Below are 24,357 nucleotides of genomic sequence, written 5' to 3' on the forward strand. Positions count from 1 at the left end.
CAAAAGTAAAAATTTACATGAAAACTAATTAAACTTCAGTACATGAACTTTTTAATAAATTAATTACAAATATCTGCGTTACTTTTTTAATCTTGAATAAATGTAACAGTAAAAATAAAAAAATAATTATCAATAAAATTCATTTTTCTAAGTGATATTTTTTAAATTATGTTAAAAAAAATGTTTTTATTTATAGATTTAAATGAGTTATTAAATAAAGTAAACTTTTATAATAATTATGCGATAGTTTATAGTACATATTAATTTGTAACTTAATTCACGCAATTTATCAAATTTAAAGAAAGTCTGGTTTTACTAAGTGTTAAATGGGTCATTATTAAAAAACAAAATGAAGTTAAATACTGTATAGCCTTTTAAATTGGGCAGTAAATATATTGAATACCTGGATATAATGGGCATTTTGAACCTAATAAAATATTTTCTAATTGAAGGGAGAGCTGAGCGTATTAACAAATGATGATTTACAGAATATTATGAATAATATTAACAAAATCAATAAATGATTGACTGATCTTTAGAAAATTCTTTAGAGAAAGCTTAATCAAATATAAAAAATAATTAATAAAAAGAAATTTGTGGTATTGAATGTTTTTTTATATATTTTGTGTATTTCCTTCCTTCTATTAATAGTAAATTACCTAGACTTAAAATGACAGGATATAAATTAAGTATTATTGGATTTATCCAATTATATATATATACTTAATAAATTAGTAATAGTTAGCTCAATTGAATAAGTGAATGATATTTATACAGTCAGTAGTAAAATTAGGAATTTCAAAAATTAAATAGAGTTTATATTCTATTTTTAACAATTAATAAATAAATATTGATTCAGTATATATTAATTATCATTATTTTGAATATTAATTTAAAGGTATTTATTTATATGAATCAAAACCTCATACTTAGTTTAGCAATTACTGATATATTCTTCAAAAATCTTAAATACTTTTAAAAAGTAGCTTAATATTTTTTACAGTTTCTTAATAATATTTAATATAAGTATTTGTAAATCTATCCATAAATATTTATTTATTTATTAGTTTAGCTTTATAACTAGGAAAAAAACTTGAAATTTATTTTAAATCTTATTTTTTATTTACACACTCTATCAAAATTGAATATATTTATCAGTAGGTTCTAATAAGTCATAATTACTATTTCATCTTAAGTTAATGGATATTTTGAAATAATTGAAGTTTCTAAATTAATAATAAAATTAAATAAAACAAAAAATAAATAAGAACAACTTTAAAATACCAAACAAAATATATTACTCAACTCTTAATTTGACTGGTAATCTCTAAATAGGATCTTATAAAAATCTTTAAAAAATGAAACGACTCACTCTTTCTAAACCTTAAGTAGAAAGAAAATTCAACTAACTAGCTCTAGTTATTCTACTTGTTTTGTGTTTCTAAGGAGTCAGAGCTTAGACAGCAAAAACACTAGAATAATTCTTGGATTTAGATGAGTGTAATGTTAATTATGGGCTAGCTCTTTCATTTTAAATCACTTTATTTTCTTAAAAACTTTATGATTGCAACATCCTTGATGAAAATATTAAGGATTATGAAAATAGATTAGATTCTTTAAGTTAGAAATAATTGATGCATTATGATATTTATAAAGCATTTTAATTAACTCGCAAAGGACATAAGCTAGAGTTTGGAAAATCTAACTTGCCAGAATACTTTTTATACAAAAAATTCACCAATATGGCCAAATGTGGTGATTATAAAATTTTTTAAAAACTTGGATACAACTTTAATGATTGTGATTATTGTGTGTAATCTTCCAATTGCAGCAAAAAAGAAAAATAAAAAAATGAAAAAACTAATGTAAATAATTATTTCATTACTTTTAATATTTATCTCTAAATAAATTTGTAAAAAATGGGCAAGAAAATTATCTTTAAATGAGTTACGCAATTAATTTCTCAGCTCAAAAAAAAAACAAACAATTTAATTTAAATAAAAATTGAATGTTAAGAGTATTTTTTTCCAAATAATAAAAAGACATATGGCCCATTGAGAATTTATTCTGTACGAGAAACATATGTTGAAGCATTCTAACTTTTATGGAATTGCAATAACCCTAACAATTAAGTTGAAGTAACAGGTAATTAATATAGTTTTAACCATTTTATAATTTTTATATAAAATATCTTGATATCAATATTTATTTCTAGATTATCAAAGAAATCAGTAAATTCTGATTAAAAATTTATAATATTTTATTTATTCTTTTATGATAAGCAACTTTTATTAATGAAAACATTTTTAATTTCTTAATTTTTTTATTTATTAACTAAACTTTAATAGGAGTATACGATGAAACTACTGAAAAATAACTTTTATAAACTAATGCATATGGATTTGATAAAGTATGTATGATGTGCGAAGTTGAAAATTGTGGTGTTTGCTCTAAAAACTATTCTGAATGTTTTGAATGTAAATAAGGATATATTTTAAACGATAATGTTTGTATTAGATGTCCTTTAAATAATTGTACAAAATGCTCTTAAAGTAAGTTAGTTATTTCCTATTTTTACACTTTTAAAGAATTAATTTTAATAAAACTAATACTTATATAAACTGATATATTTTCATGAATAATTTTTTCGCATTAAGGTTTTACATAGAAATCTAGCTTAGTTAAATTATTATTTTAAATGTAAATTTCAAGAAATAAATTTTATTAAAATGTATTGTACTAAATCATACATTTTTATGATGGGAGGATCATTTTCAAGGTTTGATAAAACAAAAATACTTTTTTAATAAAATTTAGGTTCTCATTTGTTTGTTTCTTAATACAATCCCTTATAATCTAACCCCTCCCCCCCCCATCCCTAATAAAGACTAATAATTCAAAAATACTATGACTTTATTTTCCTTCATATTTAAAAGACAAATATTAAATCCATATTGATATTATTTTTTTAAAGCAACAGTCAAATCTTTCACTTGTGATGCATGTGAAAAAGGGTTTTATTTACATGAAGGTGAGTGCGTACAAAAATGTCCTCCTGATTACAATAATACATAAACTGAATGTATTAAGTGTAAATCAGGTACTTTTTTTTAAGGAGAAACATGTGTTGAATGCTCTAAATTCTGTAAATTATGCACAGGCCCTGATTCTTCTTAATGCTAGTAATGCTCTGAAGGATTTGTTTTCAAGTAATTAAATTTTTTATTTAGAAATTCTCAAATATTTTATATAATTATTTTATTTAATTAAAAAATTCAAGTAAACTAAATGAATGTATACTCAATGATTTCGATTTGAATCCTTCATTTAAGCCAAAGAAATTTATAGATCCAAGAACAAAAACTGAAAAAGGTGAAATTTATTTTTATTATTTATTTTTTAAATTAATTCTTATTACTTTTTAAAGAATGCAATTTCTCTTGTGATGAATGTATTGATTCTTCTGATCTTTGTATAAAATGCAACCCTGAATTAAATTACTACATAAAAGAGTAAATTAATTATTTATTTTCTTATTGCATTCTATATACTGACTTAATTGCTTATATTTGTTTAAAATATTTAAAAATATAATAATAGAGGAGATAGGTTTAGATGCTATAACAGATGTCCTCTTTACTTTGAACCTAGTTAGTCAACTTAAGATCCATTAAAAAAGTATATAGAGTGTGTGAAGAGTGAAAACTATACATCTGATCTTGAAGAAGCAGATAAAATAATAAATGAGGCTAAAAACAGATGCCCTAAATAGCAATACTGGTAGTGAATTTAATAGATTTCTTAATCTTATTCTAATTTTTTTACATTTTATAAAAAGGGATGTTGAGAGTAAATAGTGCTACAAATGCACTAATAATTGTATTTCTTGCAATGATAAATCAAATTGCCTTGAATGCGAACCTGATTATTACTTGAATGATAATAGCTAAACATGCTCTCCATGTCATCCATCTTGTCAAAAATGCACAGGTCCTCTCTCTAGAGACTGTTTGTTTTGTTCTAGTGGAGAAAGATTATTTCCCGATTAAAATGGAATTTGTGAAGAAAATGCTACTGACATTTTACAATAGTAAAAAATTCTCTCTCAAAATGAAATTTTTGGAAATTTGTAAGTTTGCAAGTAATTATTAAACTAAAAGCGAAACTATTCAGTAGAATTTTCATAAAAATTTTCAATCAATGATAGTAAATGGGAAAACATTATAATGATGTCTAAAAATTCATGTACATTCTTAGAATTTTAAAATCGTTACAAATATTTCTAAAAGAACAAATAAAATTGTGAGGACAAAGAAATATCTTAATCTACTATAGGAAAGAATGGAGATTTAGTTGCTATTTACTCAATGCTCTTATCACAATCAAGAGCCTAAATTTCTTCAAACCAAGTTAATCCTTAAACATTAGTGGAGTATGCAATTAAGGAAAATTTCTTTAGTTCTAGCTATCTTTTTTAAATAACAACTCCAACTTTCGCTTGCAGTAATCTCTAATGCATTTCTCAATTAGATAGTTTACTATATGGCTTTTCTTCTAGTGACAACAAAAAGGAAATCACTATAAAAGTAGTAAAAGAAATAGTCCTTACCTCTGAAAATCAAACTCCATTAAATTGCTTCAAGGGTGGCTAGCAAGTTAACTAAAATACTGTTGAAGATATCGAAAAAATTGTTAATAATTCCTAATACACATTAAATACTGGTTCAAAGCAATATTTTATATTATATGCATGTGGAAAAAGCTAACAAGGTAGCTTTGCTTAAAAACCTTTCCTTGTGTAAAAATATTTAGGAAATGGTTTCTTTGAGGTAATTTAATATAATTTTTTCTTTATCAAATTTTTAATAAATAAATTTTCTATTTCAAATTTAAATTAGGTGATAAATGTAAGTAACCCATTGCCTTCTTAAGTTGAAGTTATAAGTTTATATGGTGCTTCAAATGAGTAAAATACTTTCTTAAAAAAATGTGATTCTAAGTTATCTAATTCCTTAAGTGCATATTAAGTTTAAAAAGTGAGTATTGTCTAAGTTGTTGAATCAAATCTAAATGCTGACAAGTCGGAATTAATGTTCTAGTAATACAACAATAAAGTTGAAAGCTCAAATACGGATCCTGCTAAATGCACTTGTGTTGAAACAAAAGACTACATTCTTGCAAACGAAAACTAAAGCAATCAATTTATAACTGTTATTACTCCTCAAAATAAAATTTTAACTGAATCAATTAATGTCAAAAGCATCAACCACATTTTAAAGAAATATAAAATAGATGCAGAAATTATGAAGACAAATCGTCTATCAATAACTAAAATACAAGCTGATAAAATATTTTATGAATACATTCAAGAAACTGTTGAAAGTGCAAAAAAATGCTATGGAGTTAGCAATTCAACTCCTTTATGCATGATAAACGTTTTGGCAGATTTACTCTTCTCTAATAATCTTCAGTGTTTTTATTCTTAATAAATAAAAAGCTATGTTAAGAATTCTGATTTTAGAGGGCTAAATGATTTTATTAAAAAATAAAGTTGGTGTAATCGTTATTAAAAAAGATGTTTAAAAGCTCAATAAACTATGAAAAGTTGTATTTGAGGCTTGTTTCTTGTCTAAAAAAGCAGAATCAAAATGTTAAAAAAATTTAATTTATAAAATTATTTGTAAAGTTAAATTTATTTTATAAATTGATAAAATAATATATTATATATCCCTTATATTTCCTTATGTTATGATAACTTATATTAATTAATACCAATAATTTGAGTAAAATTTTAAAAATTTTGTTAATTAAAAAAAGGATAATTTAAAAAATTATTAAATAAAAATTACAATATATATTATATAATATTAATTATCTATTATACATAATTGTTAGTTTCAAAATTATAATTCAACCAAACGCTTTGAGTATGTTTGTCCTTATATATCAATAGGATCAATTATATCATGTCTTTTTTATTCAATTTAAATAGTAGATACGCATTTAATTACTTTTTCAACTGCTTTAGCAACAACTTTTGCAGCTTTAGCTACTGCATCTACACTTTTCTTAACGAATTTTGATATAGAAGAGAACCATCCTAAATTTCTTCTTCTTCCGCTAAGATCGCATGACATTTTTTCCAAACTAAAAATAGTCTTGTAATAAATACCAATTTTAATGTGATAGGGTTTAAAACTTCCATCAATATAAAATGATCCTTTAAACTATTTATAAAAAACAAATTTTTTGGATTTGATTCAATAATTTTAAAAAAAATCAATAAAAAAATTTATGTATATGAATAAAATAACATAAAAAAGAAGAAAAAATGAAAGTTTAAAGATAAATAAATGAATCAAAATCAAAATAAAAAAAATATTTAAATTGTAAATAATACCTTTTCAAGCACTTTAAAGTTTAGGCCTAGCATGAGGGAAGTTTCAAGAAAATCTCCTTCTGCATAACCACCTACTTCTGCTACATAAGCACTAGCTCCTACTTCTCCTCCTATTGTAACTTTAGTAGAAACACCTGCACCAAGATCAAGGATAGCATTTTTTAAACCTATTTTGAATTTTAATGAAGTATCCCAACTAGCATAAAGCCTTAATACAAGACTTAACCCAATGGGAGTAGGATACATATAAGTATATTCAAAAGGAATTTTTAGAGCTTTATTATAAAATAAATAATATATTATGAGTTGAACTTTTAAGCTCCTAAATATTTTTCAAAAAAAAGAATCAATAAATAATTACTATAAGGTTCGATTATTTTTTCAAAATTTGCATCAGCTATTAGATTTTTAACAAAACTTTAAAATAATTGGTTCACATCAAAGCTTTATTCATGAACGCCATTTTTATAATTTTCTAGATCATTGTTTTACAAACCGCTAATATCTTGATTTAATTATGAAACAACTTGTTCATTTAGACTTTTATTGTATTCATCTTCAAATGTATCTTATATTTATTATGTAATTTCAGTCTTAGGCTTTTCGAACAAAGCTCTAATATCACTCCAAGCTTACTTTTAATCAATGTATATGCCAGTAATAGAAAGTTTAATTTGACCAAAATAGTTCATACACTGATTACCTAGAAGCTTTAGGTCATCAACAAATTTCTAAAATTTGCTTGGAATTCCAGAGAATCTTTTAAAAGTCTATCCTATTGCTCCATAATTATAGGTAACAATAGCCTCAATAGATTCGGCAATATCTTTTATTTCGTCAAACAGAGGAGTCTATTTATTTAAATAATTTTTTTAAATATAATTAATAATTAATTTTTTTACCTCATAAAATTTTGGATCATTATCATCAGGTTAAGGAGTTTTTGATACAAATGCCTTGAGGTCAGCGAACATACCTTTTAGATCATCAAGAATATTCTCACTGTTTTCAAACACGCTATTTTTCAATTAAATGATCTCGTCTTTCATTTCAACAGCAGCACTTTTAGCTTTTGAAACAGTTTCCTTTCCTTATTTAACTAACTCAACAACTAGATCTTTAGGGAATTGAGTTACTTGTATAAATAAGCTTTTAATCAATGTAAGAATTCTCTTTTCTTGTAGTTTCCTAATTGTTTTGACAGTATCTTATACATCTTACTTCCATTCTTTGATTCCAGTTGTTAGGTCAAAATTGAAATTAGAAATTTCTGAGAATGAACTTAAAAAGGATTCAATTTCATTGCTTGCACTATCTGAATTAGATTCAGGAAATTTGGTCTTCAGGTCTTCAAGTTTTTGATAAATCTCTAAAGTCATATCATTAACAGATTATTTTATTGCTTTAGACATTAAATCTGATACTTTTTTTTACTCAGAAATGGTTTTAACAGTCTTGTTGATAATAGATTTGATGGTATCAATAACGTAAGAAGATCCTATAACTTCTTTTAATTTCTTTTGAGTTTCTTAAGCATCTTCAGGAATATCTTAAGTAGAAACATATTTATCAACTTCATTAATAGAAGCGTATATCACATTAATTTGCTTTAAAGCAAAATCCTCTACTGTATCTAGATATTATTTAAGAGGTTAATCAATTATTTGCTCCAATAAATCTTCTAGATTTTCCAAAACAAACTTGATTTGCTCTTCTACACCAGCTGGGAGACCTGTAGTTTATGATTCAATAAGTCTTTTGGTTTCTGTTAACTTATCAACAAGTGCACTTTGAATGTAATTCATTTAATTTTCAATTATCATATTTTTTTTCGATAAGAAACCTAAGATCATTTCCTTTAAATTATTTAATGGATCTTTGATAAGTTTGCTAATTGTAGTGACTGAAGCTTAAAGAACTTACTCAAATTTAGAAATTAAATCAAAAATTTATAGCTCATCATTGTTAACAACATTATAGATAACTTTCAAAAGAGGATTTTTTTCTACAGTAATAACTGTTTCGAGATCATCTATTAATTTATCTATGCTATTTTTAATTCTTGTAAGTCTTCCAGTTACATTTTCTTTGACTATATCAAGTTTATCTTTAACCACAAACTAGATGTATTGATAGAGTTTCAGAATTTTAGATACATTAACTTTGGCTATTCATAAAAAAAGAAAATTATTAAATTATTATTTCCTATTTATAAAAAAAAAATTACTTTATCTCTCTACAAGTTTAGCAGAAGCACCATTAAAGAAACTGTAAAGACCAACTGAGCAAATATCTTCTTTGCTCACAAATCCTGAGTCATTACACTCAGATCTTACATCAGCACCAAACTCAAACATTGCAATATTCTTTCTGAAGATAGGTTTTTAAATAGGTGGAGATAGATTAGAGCCTTTTTAAGCAAGTAATCTCCTGCCAGTAATTTCTTCACCGTCTAAATTTGTTTATGACTCGCCAACTTAAGTAGATGTTTTAAAAACAGTGTTGTAAGTGTCTATAGCTTCGTCATAAGTTTGAGATAAAACACTCATACTACTAAAGGTAGAGGTAATTAAATTGATAAAGTCATCATCAACTTCATCTTCCTAGCTCACAAAAGATATTTTGCATTCAGAATTCATTTCTATACCTTTGAACAAAGGCATGTCTCCATTTTCATCAACTTTATTGTCTTCAACCTTGAAGTCAGATTTAGCTTTACTTTCAAGAAGAGCACCATTTTAGATAACAGAGTCTTAACTGTAGTTTGATTTTTGTATGGAATCATTGTCGTTAACCTTATTTTACTCATATTATTTGTTCAAATTAGCTTAGCCATTTGAATCAACAGTAGCCTAGAGTTGTGGTTAAATTTTCTCACCACTCAAAATTCTTTATTCATAATTTTAAAGCATTCTTCTTTTATTTCCATTTTGATCAGTAATCTTGTATAAATCACTTTGAACAATAGGTGTAACTTGTTCAATTATATTTATATAAACCTAGAAGATGTCTAAACGTAAGTTGACAGGTTGTTATATTTATTTAATTTTACTATTCTTATCCAAAGTAAATTAAATTATAGGATATCTTGAAGAGTAATATTAATCAGCAGAAATACCTTTTGAAGCCAGTAGTTTTATTTCTTGTTCATTCAAAGGAGCATATTCATTCTCAAGAGATTTATTTGACTCATCTGTCAAGAATTCATTGCCCTGACTTATACCATCTTCAACATCTTTCAAGAAATAATTAATAAATAAATAAAGAATTGATTAAAGCTACTTGTTAAAAACTTACTTTTAGCTTATTATAAATTTCTCCTAGCTCCAGCTGAAATCTCTTTTTCATATATTTTAGGGAATCCAGTGAGTTGACTGTTAAGTTTATCATTTTCATACATTTTAGAATCAATAATATACATAAACATTTTAAACTCATCTTCTGTTACATCAGAGCAAATCAAACCAAATTAGTGAACGATTAAAGAGTTAGTAACTGATTTTTATCCGTTTCCTGATATTGTAGTTTAATTATTGTAGAGTTTATATTCGTAAATTTTCTAGCTTTTCGGAACATGAATAATTTTGACTAGGTTGCTCTCTTAACCTACATCAACAGTTGATTTGTATTTAGCATAAGTCAGAGGTATTTTTATGACTTCATTGGCATCACTTTGATTATTTGACTTTAGAGTTAAGGCCAAAACAACTCCTAAAATAACACCAATAGCTAGAAGAATTGCTAAACCGATGATCCACTTCTTTTTAGAGGAGTTGGCCTTCACAGGAACTATATTTTAGTTAGCTTGAGAATCACCTGATTAAAATCTAAAGACGTTGTTCTCTTGATTAAGATCTAATTTTTAAAAAAATTGAAAATATTTATTGTAAAAGCAAATAAATAAGTTGTTTTTATTTTCTAAAAAACTATTTTTTATATGTGTAAAAACTCAAAAAAGTCACTGTATATATAATTACAGTGTCTTAATATAATGAGTCTTAACAGTATATAAAGTTAATAAGCAGAAATTTTTACCATTGGCGCTACTAATACTGCTCTTAAAATGTTATTAACCCTGATTAATCTAGATTTCATCTTCAATTACATTTTTATTCAAATTATAATCTTCGACAGGAGGCTAACGAAGTATAATCAAAGGTGGATTCCCTTAAAGTGGCTTTTCACCAATCTGTATGTTTTTATTTTAATCCATTTTTTTTTATTGTTTTATCTTGAATTTAATTTATAAAAGTAATTACTTTCTATATGGACATAAATATATTTATTGATTTGTATAATAGAAGATTTAATAGTATAGTTTAGTTAGTATTACTTTAGTTATATCTAAACAAAAAGATAGAGTAATTAAGTATTGATTTCATAGAAAAATGATATATATTACTTAATTTAGTAATATAATACTATACTTCTTATTTTGATGTTTAGCTGTAAACAGTAAGGTCATTTATTTAATGCATTTAGAGACTTTTTGTTATAATTAGAAAAATTAATTTTAGTTATAAATATAGATTTTGAAAATTAATCATCAATTAATAATAGATAATATATGAAGAACTTTAAGCTTCTATATATTATTTTTTCATCCAGCAGTTAAAAAATAAATCTAAATAAAATTAAAATTATATTAAATAGTATTTATAAAAAGTAATAAATATCTTTGCTCTATTTTAATTGCATGATTCATCAAAAGTATTTTTACATAACAAAAAAAAAGATATTAAAATGTAATATTTTAACTATTTTTAACTCACAATAAATTCTCTTTCACTAAAAATGTATATTCTTTCATTATTTCACTCTTTAAACCATTTTTTTATTGTTCATTTTTTATAAATACTTAGTTAATATTATTAAAATGCAAATTAGATATTAATATAAAAATGAATTAAACCTATGAAGATAAATTTATAAGAAAATTGATATCAATAAAAATCTTTAAAAAATGCAACAAAAATAAAGATATAGAGAATGATCTAAATATTTTTTTTCTTTCTAAAATGTTATCTTTAAAATAATGTTTAAAAAATGTTTAAATTGATTTAAATGAATTTTTAAAGTTTACTTGTTATTATAATTTAATTATACCTTGTACTAGTACAATTAAATATTCAACTAAATTCATGCATTTTATCAAGTTCAATGAAAGTAAAGTTATAGTTAATCTCTCTAGAATTAATTTAATTTGCTATAAATAGTTAATTTAGAACTTTAATTAAAAAATCAAAGACCTTAAATAGACAATTAAAATCCATCCCCTAGGCATTTTTTGTTTTTTAAAATTTACATATAAAAATTTAAAAACTTTTTAAACACTGGTGATGATTCATAGAATATAAAGAAAAGCATTAAAATATCAATAAATAGTTTATATATAGAAAATTAATTAGTATGAGTTGAAGAAACATAAAATATAATTAAGAAAAAGAGATTTGCAATATCTATCTATCTATTTATCTATTTTTTTATTTATTTTTATATCTTATTTCTTCCTAGAATAGATAAGTACTTCTATTATTAAAAAGACAAAAGCAAGTGTAATTTAATTTATTAATCAATGTATCTCCTTTAATTTTTTATAAGTCAGTAATATCTCAAATGAATTAATAAATTATGATTTATTTATGTTATTAAATATTGTTTATACAATCAGTAAAAAAATTTGAAATTTATGAAATAAAATAGAGCTTACTTATATTCTATTTTTAGTATCAAGTAAATAAATTTCATTTACTAATAATTAGTAAATATATTTTGGTATTGTAATTTAATGTATTTATTGATTCATGTGAACCATATTTTCCTCTAAATAAAAGGAAATAAATTGAAGTATTTTTCAAAAAATGTTAAATATTCTAAATAAATAAAACTAAAATTATTAACTCTTTCATAATAAAACTGATAACAAGTTTGAATAAATCTATAAATATTTATTTAGCTATTCGTTTAACTATAATACATGTAATTTGATGCTTTTATAGATATTTTTATTTATTTACTTACATTTTATCAAATAGCGGACATATTTTTTAATTAAATTTGAAAATGAATAGATAGATTCTATTTCATTTTTAATGTATGTAGACATGTTAGTACTTAAACATCAAAATTCATAATTAAATTAAATACAAAAAATTAAATATCAAAAACGATTACTTTAAAAATATTAAATAAAATTGAAAAATTTCAAATTATTTTACTGTTAATAATTATTAGAAGGATTAATTTCAATAAAAAAACCTTAAAAAATGAAATATTTTACTCTTTCTAAAACCTAAATAGAAAGAAGCTTCAGTAAACTAGCTCTAGTTATTCTTATTGTTTTGTGCTTCTAAGGAGTCAGAGCTCAGACAATCCACCTAAATGAAGTCTTGAACTATGAAGAATGCTCAGTTGATTATGGGATAGGTCTTTCAATTTAAATTATAGACTTTGCCTAAAGATTGTATACTTGCGATTATGTTTTTGAAAATCTTGCTACCTATGAAAGCAAATTAAATTCCCTAAGTGAATAATAATTATCCATTTATGAAATATATAAAGCATTTGAAAAAACTCCTAAAAAGCTCAAGCTATTGTTTGGATAATCTAACTTACCAGAATACCTTTTATACAAGCAATTTACACTTATAAACTCTTCATGTGGAGATCCTGAAATCATTTAAAAACTAGGAAACAACTTTAATGATTGCGATTATTGTATGGGATTAACTTAGTGCACCAAAAAATTTGAAGAAATAAATCAAAATAAAACTGTAAAAATTATTTTATTATTATTTTTAATCAATGTTTGTAAAAAGTGAAGTTAAAAAATTATTTTTTTCAAATAATAAGGAAAGTCAATCAATACAAAAGACATTTATTGAAGCATTCTAAATTTTATGGAATTGTAATAATCCTAGTAATTAAGTTGAAGTGACAGGTAATTAATAAGCTTTTAACATGTTTAATTTTTGAATAAAATTTATTTTTTTAAAATGTATTTCTATTTTATCAAATAAATAAATGGAAAGAAAAACTTATTGAAAAACATTTTATTACTATTTATTTATGTTTTCATAATAAGCCGAATTTTATTTATAGAAAATTTAATAACCAGTGTAATATATTATTAATTTCTTATTTAATTAATTTAAATTTAATAGGACTCTATGATGATACTACTGAATAATAGCTTTTATAAACTGATGTAAATGGATTCGAAAAAGTATGTATGATGTGTCAAGTTGAAAATTGTGGTGTTTGCACAAAAAACTATTCTTAATGTCTAGAATGTAAAGAGGGATATTATATGAAATAAGGTGTTTGTACTAAATGTCCTTTAAATAATTGTACTAAGTGCACTTAGAGTAAATTATTTGTATTTTGATATTTTAAAAGAATTATTAAGCGATTATTTATAGTAATACTAAAGATATTAACTGAGTGAGATATTTTAATTATCTTATGAATTTAAAAATTCACATTTTACTTACTTTCACTGATTATTACTTTTTTCATTAAGTCTATCTACATTCTTGATTAATTAGTACTTGTAATTTAAAGTTCATAGATAGGAATTTTATCAAATTTTATAGAACTAATTAATTAATGCATTCATTTTAAATTAACATTTATTAATTAATTTTTCAAGAATGTTTGAAGGTGGGGGATTTCATTGAGCATTCAAAATTATATGAAATTTATAATCTTTACTGCTTTAAAAATCCTGCTATTTCTAATTTCATAAATAATTTGCTTTTACCTTCATTATTTTTTGAAAGCCATCCCATCCCATACAACTATCTAATCTTACCTCAACTTATTGAAAAATATTAATTCTTTCTTTATTTTATTTCATCTTGAAAAAGTAAATTGATATTTATATTAATTATATAAAGTAACTGGTGATTCTATCACTTGCAATGTCTGCCAAAAAGGGTTTTACTTATTCTAAGGTGAATGTGTTGATATATGCCCTCCTGATTATAAAACTACATAGACTCAATGTATTTAGTGTAAACAAGGTACTTTTCTTTAAGGAGAAATATGTGTTGAATGCTCAAAATTCTGTAAGTAATGTACAGGCCCTGATACTTCTGAATGCTAGGAATGCTCTGAAGGATTTGTTTTCAAGTAATGAAATTATTTATTTAGAATTATTTTAAATTTAGTTTTTTGTCTTTTATTAAATAGAATTTCTTTAATATTTTTATAAAATTATTTTACTTAATTAAAAAATTTTAGCTAAGCTAAAGGCTGTATTCTGAATGATTTCGATTTGAATCCTTCATTTAAACCTAAGACATTTGTAGATCCTAGAACAGGTACTGAAAAAGGTGAGATTCTTTTTAATTAATTAATTTTTGATTAATCATTTCTAATTAATAAAGAATGCAATTTTTCATGCGATGAATGTATTGACTCTTCTGATCTCTGCACAATTTGTAACCCTGAATTAAATTACTTTGTAAAAGAGTAAAAAATTATATATTTATTCTTATTTAACATTATTTTAAATGTATTTTTAACTGTCTTGTTTATATATGCTAAAACCATTCAAAATATTTAATAGGGGTGATAGATTTAGATGCTTTAACAGATGTCCTCTTTACTTCAAACCTATCTCTTCTAGTTAAAATCCACAAGAAAAGTTTATTGAGTGTGTTAAGAGTGAAAGCTACACATCTGATATTGAAGAAGCAGATAAAATAAGAAATGAGGCTAAAAACAGATGCCCAAAATAACAATACTGGTAACTAATTAAATATATTTCTTAATAATATTCTAACGGTTTATAATATAAAAAAGGGATATTTAAAGTCAAAAATGCTACAAATGCACTAATAATTGTATTTCTTGCAATAATAATTCCTCTTGCCTTGAATGTGAACCTGAATATTACTGGGACAGTAATCTTAAAACATGTTCTCCTTGTCACCCATCTTGTAAAAAATGCACTGGTCCACTCTCTAGAGACTGCTTATTATGTGCTAGTGAAGATAAATTATACCCTGATGCAAATGGCACTTGTGAAAAAAATTTATCTGACCTTTTACCATAGTAAAAAATTCTCTCTCAAAATGAAATTTATGGAAATTTGTAAGTTTGCAAGTAATTCTTAAATACATAGCAAAACTATTCTGTAGAATTTTCATAAAAATACTCAATTAATGATAGTTAATGGTTGGATATTAAAATGATGTCTAAAAATTCATGCACATTCTAAGAATTCTAAAATCGCTACAAATATTTATAAAAGAGTGAATAAAATTGCGAGGACAAGCTGATATCTTAATCCACAGTTGGAAAAAATGGAGATTTAGTTGCTATTTACTCAATACTCTTATCATAATCAAGAGCTTAAATTTCTTCGAATGAGGTTAATCCTTAAACATTAGTTGAGTACGCAATTAGTAAAAACTTCTTTAGCTCTAGCTATCATTTTTATCCAAATCCAACTTTCTCTTGCAGTAATCTTTAATGTGTTTCTCATTTAGATAGTTTACTATATGGCTTTTCTTCAAGTGACAACACAAAGGAAATCACTATTAAAACAGTAAAAGAAATAGTTCTTACCTCTGAAAAGTAAACTCCATTAAATTGCTTCTAGAGTGGATAATAAGTTAACTAAAATACTGTTGAAGAAATCGAACAGATTGTTAACAATTCATAGTATACCCTAAATACTGCTTCAAAGTAATATTTCATATTGTATGCATGTGGAAAAAGCTCATTAGGTAATTTTGCTTAAAAACCTTTGCTTGTGCAAAAGTACTTGGGAAATGGTTTCTTTGAGGTAATTTTTTTACTTTTTTCTTTGTAAATTTTTTGATAAATAAATAATATATTTTATATTTAAATCAGGTGATAAATGTAAGTAACGCTCTGTCTTCCTAAGTAGAGGTCATAAATTTATATGGTGCTTCAAATGAGTAAAATGCTTACTTAAAATAATGTGATTCTAAGTTATCTAACACCTTAAGTTCATATTAAGTTTAAAAAGTGAGTATTGTCTAAGTTGTTGAGTAAGACCCTAATACTGACAAGCCAGAGTTGATGTTCTAATAATACAACGATAAAGTTGGAACCCCAAATACTGATCCTACTAAATGCTCTTGTGTTGAAACAAAAGACTATATTCTTGCAAATGAAAACTAAGGAAATTAATTTATCACAGTTATTACTCCTCAAAATAAGATTTTAACTGAATCAATTAATGTCTAAAGTATAAATAATATTTTAAAGAAACACAACTTAGATGCAGATATTATGAGAACAAATCGTCTATCAATAACTAAAATAGAAGCTGATTAATTGTTCTAAGAATACATTCAAGAAACTACTGAAAGCGCCAAAAAATGCTATGGAATTAACAATTCAACTCCTCTATGCATGACAAATGTTTTGGTAGATCTACTATTCTCTAACAATCTTGAATGTTAATTTTCTTAAGAAATAACAAGCATAGTTATGAAGTCAGATTTTAGAGGGCTAAATGATTTTATTAAAAAATAAAATTGGTGTAATCTTCATTAAGAAAGATGCTTAAAAGCTCAATAAACATTGAAAAGCTGTTTTTGAAGCTTAACAGTTACCAGAAAAACATAAAAAAGTGTTGAATAATATTAAATTCATAATAATTAATTGAAAAATTTAAAATTTATGTAATAAATAAAATAATTTATCAAACTTATAAATACTATTTTTTTAAAACTTATTCTCATTTTCAAAGAATTCCTTTTTATTTATATTAATATTTACTTTATCTTTTATGAAGAAATAATTCTTATTTACCGCTAAATTGCATTTATTTATTTATAGATTTTAGATAAAAAATATTTTAATTTTGTTTTAGATTTTCTTTTAATTTATTAAAAAATATTTATTTTTCTAATAAAAATATATTTTATACAGTGAATAATTATTATAGAATAGATATATGTATGAGATAAATTAGATGATAGATAATTTGTAAAATAGATAAATAAATTAATAAATTCTTATGTAAATTGACTGACTATCAAGCTAAAACTGATAATTTAAAAACAATATAATCAATCATGGAAATTCAAAAAAATATATTCAAAATAACAAATTAAAAAGATCGCGTTATTTTCTTTTATGAGAATATTTTAGCATGCCCAATTTCTATCTAAGTAAACAAATAAATTATCTTGGTAGCGTCTAATGAATTAAATAATCTACAATCAAATAAATAATGATTTGATTTATATTTCTATTGGATTGACTTTTAAAAAATAAATAAATAACAAATTTTATACAAAAATTAAACATAATATTAATAATTTTTTTATATTCTCTACTTTTGAATTAAGCTTATTATATCAAGCAAAATCAACAAACAAAATACTATCAATAAATAAATATAAAAGCAGCTTATAGGAAAAAAGATAAATAATTCATTCAAAATTAAATTAAATTAGCCAAAAAACATGTAAAATAGACCTAGCTTAGCTTAGATTATTTCAATGGATGATGATCCTGAAGAGATTTTTGAAATATTAGATTTATTAGGTAAATTATTTATGATGATGAATCAGATAGAAAAAAGTTAAAAATGGTTAATATTGAATAAATTTAGGAGAAGGATCTTATGGCTAAGTTTACAAAGCTTTGCATAAATAAACAGGAGAATTAGTGGCAGTTAAAATGGTTCCTAATGAAGGAGATTCTGCCTTAGAAAAAGAAATTAGAATGTTAAAAGAATGTCAAAGCGAATATGTTGTTAAGTATTATGCATCTTACTACAAAGACCAGCATTTATGGCTCATAATGGAGTAAAATAGATTTTTTAAAGCGATATAAAAATCATTTATTACTAAATTAATTAAAATAGATACTGTGCTGCAGGTAGCATTATAGATTTAGTTAAGATTACAAGAATTTAACTGAATGAGTAGCAAATAGCATCAATATTACAGTCAACATTAAAAGGATTATAATACTTACATTCAAATAAAATCATTCATAGAGACATAAAAGCTGGAAATATTCTCTTGGATTAAAGAGGAAATGCGAAATTAGCAGATTTTGGTGTTTCATTTTAGCAAATTCATACATAAGCAAAAGCAGTAAATTTTATTTCATAAAAAATACATTTAAGCAATATATTAGCAAAAATTATATCAAAAACTAATTTTTTTTAATCGAATTTGCTAAAATTCTTATTATAATTTTAAATTACTTTAGGAGTCGAAAATTGGCACTCCTTGCTGGATGGCCCCAGAAGTAATCATGCATTTAAAATATGATTCTAAAGCAGATATATGGAGTTTAGGGATAACAGCTATAGAATTAGCTGAAGGAGAACCTCCTTACTCAGATGTTAAACCTAGTATGGTAAATCATTCATATTTGGTTAATATGCATAATTTTAATAAGCTCTATTAAGCATACTTTGAATTTAGTAAATTTTAAATTATAAATTAATTAATTAGGTCATGGCTAAGATTTAGTAGAAACCTCCACAAGGATTAAAAAATCCATCTTAATGGTCTCAATAATTTAATGATTTTGTTAAGTAGTGCTTACAATAAGATCCTTAAAAAAGGCCCACAGCTGAATAGCTTTTGCAACATCCTTTTATAAAGGAAAATTCTCGCCCTAAAGCAATTTTAAGTGAGTTAGTCAGTAATTCAATCGATGCAATAGAAAGATATAGAAATAACTATCATGATCAATGTAAAAATTACTTTAAATTTCTTAAAATGAAAATAATTTCCAATAAATATTGCCGTTTTATCAAATTATTTTAAAAATATTCAATCAAATATTTTATTATAATTAGCTCAAGCTTAAGAGGGCGAAAATTTAATATACGGAAATTAAGATACAGTGATTCACTACACTACAAATTAAAATACTTAAAACAATTAATATTATCAAATGAATGTTGATTCATCTAATTTTTAAAGTGAAAACTAGGGCCCAATTTAATATCACTAAATGGTTATAAATGATTAATAACAGTAACAGTAATAATAACAATAGTTATTACAAAATCAATAACAACTTTAATAATAATAGTAACAACAATAATAATAATAACAATAGTAATTGCAACAATAATAATAAATATAATTTGAAGCAGAAAATAAATAAATAGCTCAAGTAGAGAGTTAGGTATAAAACTAAAATAAAATTTAATAAGAACAGAGTATAAGTAATTAAAAGTAAAATTTTTAATAGTAATAAAATAGTAATAATAATAACAACAACAACAGCAATAATTTAAATGAATAAAATTAACCTGACTCTCATTTAAATTCTGAAGTTGAAAATGTTAGTAGTGTAGTAGTTAAGGAGGATAATGGGTAATTAAGTAATAATCTCTATGCTGCTATGACTTATACTAAGTATATGAATTAGAATATCAGAGGTTTTGATCAAGCTATGGACGAAAAACATCGAAATAATATTTTAAACAGCTTACCTTTTAACTAGTAAGCTGCACAATAGTAATATGATTATAGCGAAGATCAATTTATTGATCATCTCAGCAACGAAGATTATGATGATGAAGAGGAAGATGATGAACATTTTGATGAGCACAATAAAAATAACAATAATATTGAAGATGATGAAGATGATTTGAGTTTTCATTAGGAAGATTATAAAAAAGAATAGATGATGAAAAAAATACAAGTAAAATATGTACAGCCTTAATAATCTGTTGCTCCTAAATAAAATGGACAGCAGTAGATTTTATTTTAAGTAACTGAAAATGATGAATAGTATCTGTAATAAAAGCACTTCTTAGAATAGAAACAACAAGAATAAATTTACTTTTAGTAATAAAATGCTTAAAAACAGTAGCAACCAAGTTAATAAGTAAATCCTTTACACAATTAGTAAGAAATTCCTCCTTAGTAAAAAATAAATTATTAAGACACTTATTCACAACATAAATAACATATTAATAATCAAATAAAAGAATCTAATAGCAAAGAATTTTAAAGCTCTGCAAGTGCAGCATTATAAAAAACAGATTAAAAAAATTAAAATATTTAAAATTAATAAATAAATGATGTTAATAATATTTAAAAGAAAGATGATGAAAAAGTTGTTTTATAAAGTAATTAATTCCCCTAAAATGTTGAAGAAGACGATTATTAGGATATTTAAATACAAGTTTATGATGCATAAATAGATGAAAACAATAACATATATGAAATTCACATACCTAATGATGGAGAAAATAATGAGGAGAAGGTTCCTTCTCATCGTATTGTGAGACCTCTCAAAAGACAAGGTCATGCTGCAGACTATGAAGAATTCGAAGAAACAAAGCTTTTAAGCAAATTAGATCAACTCTTAAAGCAATAGCAACTAGAAATACAAAAAATCTAAGAGAAATATAAACCTTAAATAGAAGAAATATAAAAAACTCTTGAATTGATTAAAAAAGCTCAAAACACATATTCTCAATCAAATCTAACTTCTTAAAAAGTTGCATCTTCTTCAAACTCTTCCCATCAAATTACTAATTCATAAATTAATAACTTCCTTTTAAATAATAATGGAGTAGGTGTCAATATGAACCACTCATAATAATTGAATAACCACAACCATCATTTTAGTTAATAAGTCAGTAGCAGTGTTTAAGCACCTTAAAATGTTCTTAACATAAATACTAACAATAGCAACAATACTCACCATTTAAATCATCATGATCCTAGATTCTTTTCAGTAGATTCCTATAACCTTCACGCAGCTAATTAAATTCAATGTAACTAAATAATTGAGAATATTTAAAGCCAAAGTCACCTTATAAGTAGCAATAATTCATAAATGTAATAAATGTATCATTCTTAAAATTAATCGCAAATTAAATCTCAGCACAACAGTTCTCATAATAACAGCAGGACTTAAAATAATTGGGTATAAAACCCATAAAATAATAATTAACAAAACATGCAACCTCATTAAAACTATATGAGTACTCCCACACAATTTAATCTTTTAAATTACAATAATTAGAATAATTTAAATTTTATGAATGGCTCTATGTATTCTTTTTAAGGCCAATAAATAAACCCTGCTATTACATTTAATGGAAATATTAGTAATATTGCACAGATGACGATGTCTCAAAATATTTCAAATATGAATATGAGTTAGAAATCAGGTACTCCAAGTTAGATGTCAAGTACAAATCTTAATAACATCAATAATGTAAATAATTTAAACTCACAAAAAAAACCTCCTATGCACCAATCTAGCTTACCTAGTTCAAATAAAAGCTAACTCAAAAGATAAATCGTTGTTGAGGGTAATGTTCTATAATAAAATTGTGAAGCAACAAGTATTTACTGCCATAGAAAATAAGTTGACTCAGATATTCTATTTAGAAACCCAGAAATACTAAGTAGCATAGAAAATTTTAAATTATTCTATTCTTCTCCTAAGCCAGAATTAAACTTAAATATATAAAGTAATATATAAAAGAAATGGGGAGTGTGAATTAATCTATAAATTATTTGCTTTATATTTGTTTTTAAAACTTCAAAAATACTCATAAATAATTCCAAAATTTATTTTATTCATGTGAGTTCGCATTCTCACTATATTTTATATCTCATTAAATATTTTCTTTTTTATGATTCCAAATAATGACTGAGTTTCACTAAATATGATTGGAGGTTTACAAAAATTTCGAATTTGTATTTCTAACTAATTATATTTTTAGTTTTATTAAAATTATATTATTATTGATTATATGGGTTAAAATCGATGGATTTAATCTCATAAATTGTAAAATATAATAAATTTAAGATACCAAAAGATTAATTATGTAAATTAATACAGTTATTATTTTGCAAATCGGTAGTGTAGTAGATATAAAAGAAAGATTCTATTCTATTAAGGATATATATAAAGCATTTTGATTATTTATTTATTTAATTAAATTATGATATTAAATTAATTGTTTTTCAGAAAATAGAATTAATCGATAAAAATATTTTTATTCTTCAATTTTTGAATTCAATATTTTTTGTTATAAATATGTACTAATAATTAATATTTAAATTTACATTCAAGTAAATTCAATCTAAAATTAATGTAACTAATCTTTTTATTTTTTAAGCTAATCTTTTGTCTTCTGTTTTTTCTTTTTCAGTCTATTATCTTTTCAATACAAATTTATTTTTTAACTAAATCAAAAATTGTAGTTCTAATTATCTAAAATTAAATATTAAGAACAAATTACGCTTTTAAAAGTAATATCTTTATATTTTTACTGTTGATTATTTCACTGCATTTTAGAAACTTGTCATTATTACTAAATAAAATAAAAATATTTTAATAAACATCCTAAAAACTTTGATGCAATTATTTTTCGAAAATAGTAAATGAAATTTACTCTGATCTAAAAAATAACTTTATAAGTTAAGAGCAGTTACTCAATCCTTATGCAATATTTTATATTCCTTTATCACCGATTTTATTGTTCCTTTTCAAACAAAATAAATTATTTAATTAAATAGGTAAATTTATTAATAAATTTAAATAAATGATATAAAATTATTAAAATTTTTTGAAATTAACACCTAAATTTTCATTTTGAATTTGGGTGGTGAGAGTGTGTTAATAAATGAGAATCAACAGTATAATATTTTTTCAAAATTTAAAAATAAATGAAATAAATTTACAATATGTCTAATGTTAAATTTGTAAGTTGAGCACAGTTACTCAAGCCTAATCCAATACTTTATGCTCCTTTATCACCGAATTTATTTTACCTTTTCAAATAAAATAAATTGATTCATTAACTATTCAAATTTACTAAAAATTAAATCGAAATAAATAAAATAATGAAACTTTTAAAATTATTTATTTATTTATAATTAATCAATGTTACTAAAAAGTAAAATTGAGATTAGTAAGGAGTTTGCAGTTACCAAGCGCTGTACCGATAGAAGAAGCTCCATCATCCCCAATTTAATTATAGCTGTTATAAATAAAAATCATGTTTAATTAAAAATTAAAAAGATCTTTTATAAATATTAAATTGTTTATTTGATTTTAAATAAAAAAGCATTAATATAATTTTTTCTAAAGTAATTAATAAATAAAATAGGTTTACGATATCCAAAATGTAAAATTAGTAAGTTGAGTGCAGTTACTCAAACCTAATCCAATATTTTATGCTCCTTGATCACCGATTTTATTTCCCCTTTTTAAACAAAATAAATTAATTAATTAACTATTCAAATTTAATTGGAAATTTAAATCAAAATAGATTAAATATTTAAAACTTTAAAAAATTTTTATTTATTTTTTAATAAATAATCAATGTTACTAAATAGAAAAGTTGAGATTATTAAGGAGTTTGCAGTTACCTAGCGCTGTACCGATAGAAGAAGCTCCATCATCTCCAATTTAATTTTAACTTTTATAAATTAAAATCATGTTTAATTAAAAATTAAAGATATTTTATAAATATTAAGTATGCTTACTTGATTTTAAATAAAAAAGCACTAATCTAACTTTTTAAAAATTAAATAATAAATGAAATAGATTTACGATATCCAAAATGTTAAATTAGTAAGTTGAGTGCAGTTACTCAAACCTAATCCAATACTTTATGCTCCTTTACCACCGATTTTATTTCCGCTTTTCAAACAAAATAAATTAATTAATTAACCATTCAAATTTAATAGGAAATTTAAATCAAAATAGATATAATAATTAAATCTTTTAAAAAATCAAATGCTACCCAATAGAAAATGTGAGATTAATAAGGAGCTTGCAGTTACCAAGTGCTGTACCGATATAAGAAGCTCCATCATCCCCAATTTAATTTAAACTTTTATAAATCAAAATCATGTTTAATTAAAAATTAAAGATATTTTATAAATATTAAGTTTGTTTATTTGATTTTAAATAAAAAAGCATGAATATAATTTTTTCAAAAGTAAATAATAAATAAAATA

General features: G+C 23.4%; 5 protein-coding genes across 5 annotated transcripts; 3 read left to right on the top strand and 2 right to left on the bottom strand. All coding sequences in view use genetic code 6, as the record gives it.

Annotated features, from left to right (window-relative positions):
• Nucleotides 1–1,358: 1,358 nt before the first annotated feature.
• On the top strand, nt 1,359–5,615 carry TTHERM_01246730 (hypothetical protein; the record flags this gene model as incomplete). Its single annotated transcript, XM_001029919.2, has 10 exons — nt 1,359–1,865; nt 2,043–2,145; nt 2,349–2,552; nt 2,975–3,209; nt 3,281–3,372; nt 3,428–3,512; nt 3,601–3,780; nt 3,839–4,829; nt 4,899–4,966; nt 5,018–5,615. The coding sequence occupies 10 exons, from the start codon at nt 1,359–1,361 to the stop codon at nt 5,613–5,615; spliced, it is 3,063 nt and encodes a 1,020-aa protein (XP_001029919.2).
• Nucleotides 5,616–5,897: 282 nt separating this feature from the next.
• TTHERM_01246740 (transmembrane protein, putative) lies at nt 5,898–10,613 on the bottom strand (the record flags this gene model as incomplete). The annotated part of the gene is made up of 7 exons (XM_001029920.1): nt 5,898–6,227; nt 6,401–6,675; nt 6,762–7,251; nt 7,303–8,567; nt 8,628–9,635; nt 9,698–10,255; nt 10,436–10,613. 7 exons carry the CDS (start codon nt 10,611–10,613, stop codon nt 5,898–5,900), a joined length of 4,104 nt encoding a protein of 1,367 aa, XP_001029920.1.
• A 2,053-nt stretch (nt 10,614–12,666) lies between these two features.
• Nucleotides 12,667–16,981, top strand: TTHERM_01246750 (hypothetical protein; the record flags this gene model as incomplete). The annotated part of the gene is made up of 9 exons (XM_001029921.2): nt 12,667–13,173; nt 13,253–13,340; nt 13,564–13,767; nt 14,299–14,533; nt 14,645–14,736; nt 14,791–14,875; nt 14,973–15,152; nt 15,209–16,196; nt 16,265–16,981. The coding sequence occupies 9 exons, from the start codon at nt 12,667–12,669 to the stop codon at nt 16,979–16,981; spliced, it is 3,096 nt and encodes a 1,031-aa protein (XP_001029921.2).
• Nucleotides 16,982–17,853: 872 nt separating this feature from the next.
• TTHERM_01246760 (plant dual-specificity MAP kinase kinase family domain protein) lies at nt 17,854–21,883 on the top strand (the record flags this gene model as incomplete). The annotated part of the gene is made up of 6 exons (XM_001029922.2): nt 17,854–17,935; nt 18,003–18,198; nt 18,258–18,492; nt 18,611–18,760; nt 18,859–19,102; nt 19,209–21,883. 6 exons carry the CDS (start codon nt 17,854–17,856, stop codon nt 21,881–21,883), a joined length of 3,582 nt encoding a protein of 1,193 aa, XP_001029922.2.
• Nucleotides 21,884–22,467: 584 nt separating this feature from the next.
• TTHERM_01246770 (caspase recruitment domain protein, putative) lies at nt 22,468–24,250 on the bottom strand (the record flags this gene model as incomplete). The annotated part of the gene is made up of 8 exons (XM_001029923.3): nt 22,468–22,549; nt 22,632–22,703; nt 22,785–22,874; nt 23,074–23,119; nt 23,554–23,597; nt 23,724–23,813; nt 23,948–24,037; nt 24,141–24,250. 8 exons carry the CDS (start codon nt 24,248–24,250, stop codon nt 22,468–22,470), a joined length of 624 nt encoding a protein of 207 aa, XP_001029923.3.
• Nucleotides 24,251–24,357: the final 107 nt, after the last annotated feature.

The sequence above is a fragment of the Tetrahymena thermophila genome, assembly GCF_000189635.1.
Source record: "Tetrahymena thermophila SB210 genomic scaffold scf_8254794, whole genome shotgun sequence".
Classification (NCBI taxonomy): domain Eukaryota; phylum Ciliophora; class Oligohymenophorea; order Hymenostomatida; family Tetrahymenidae; genus Tetrahymena; species Tetrahymena thermophila.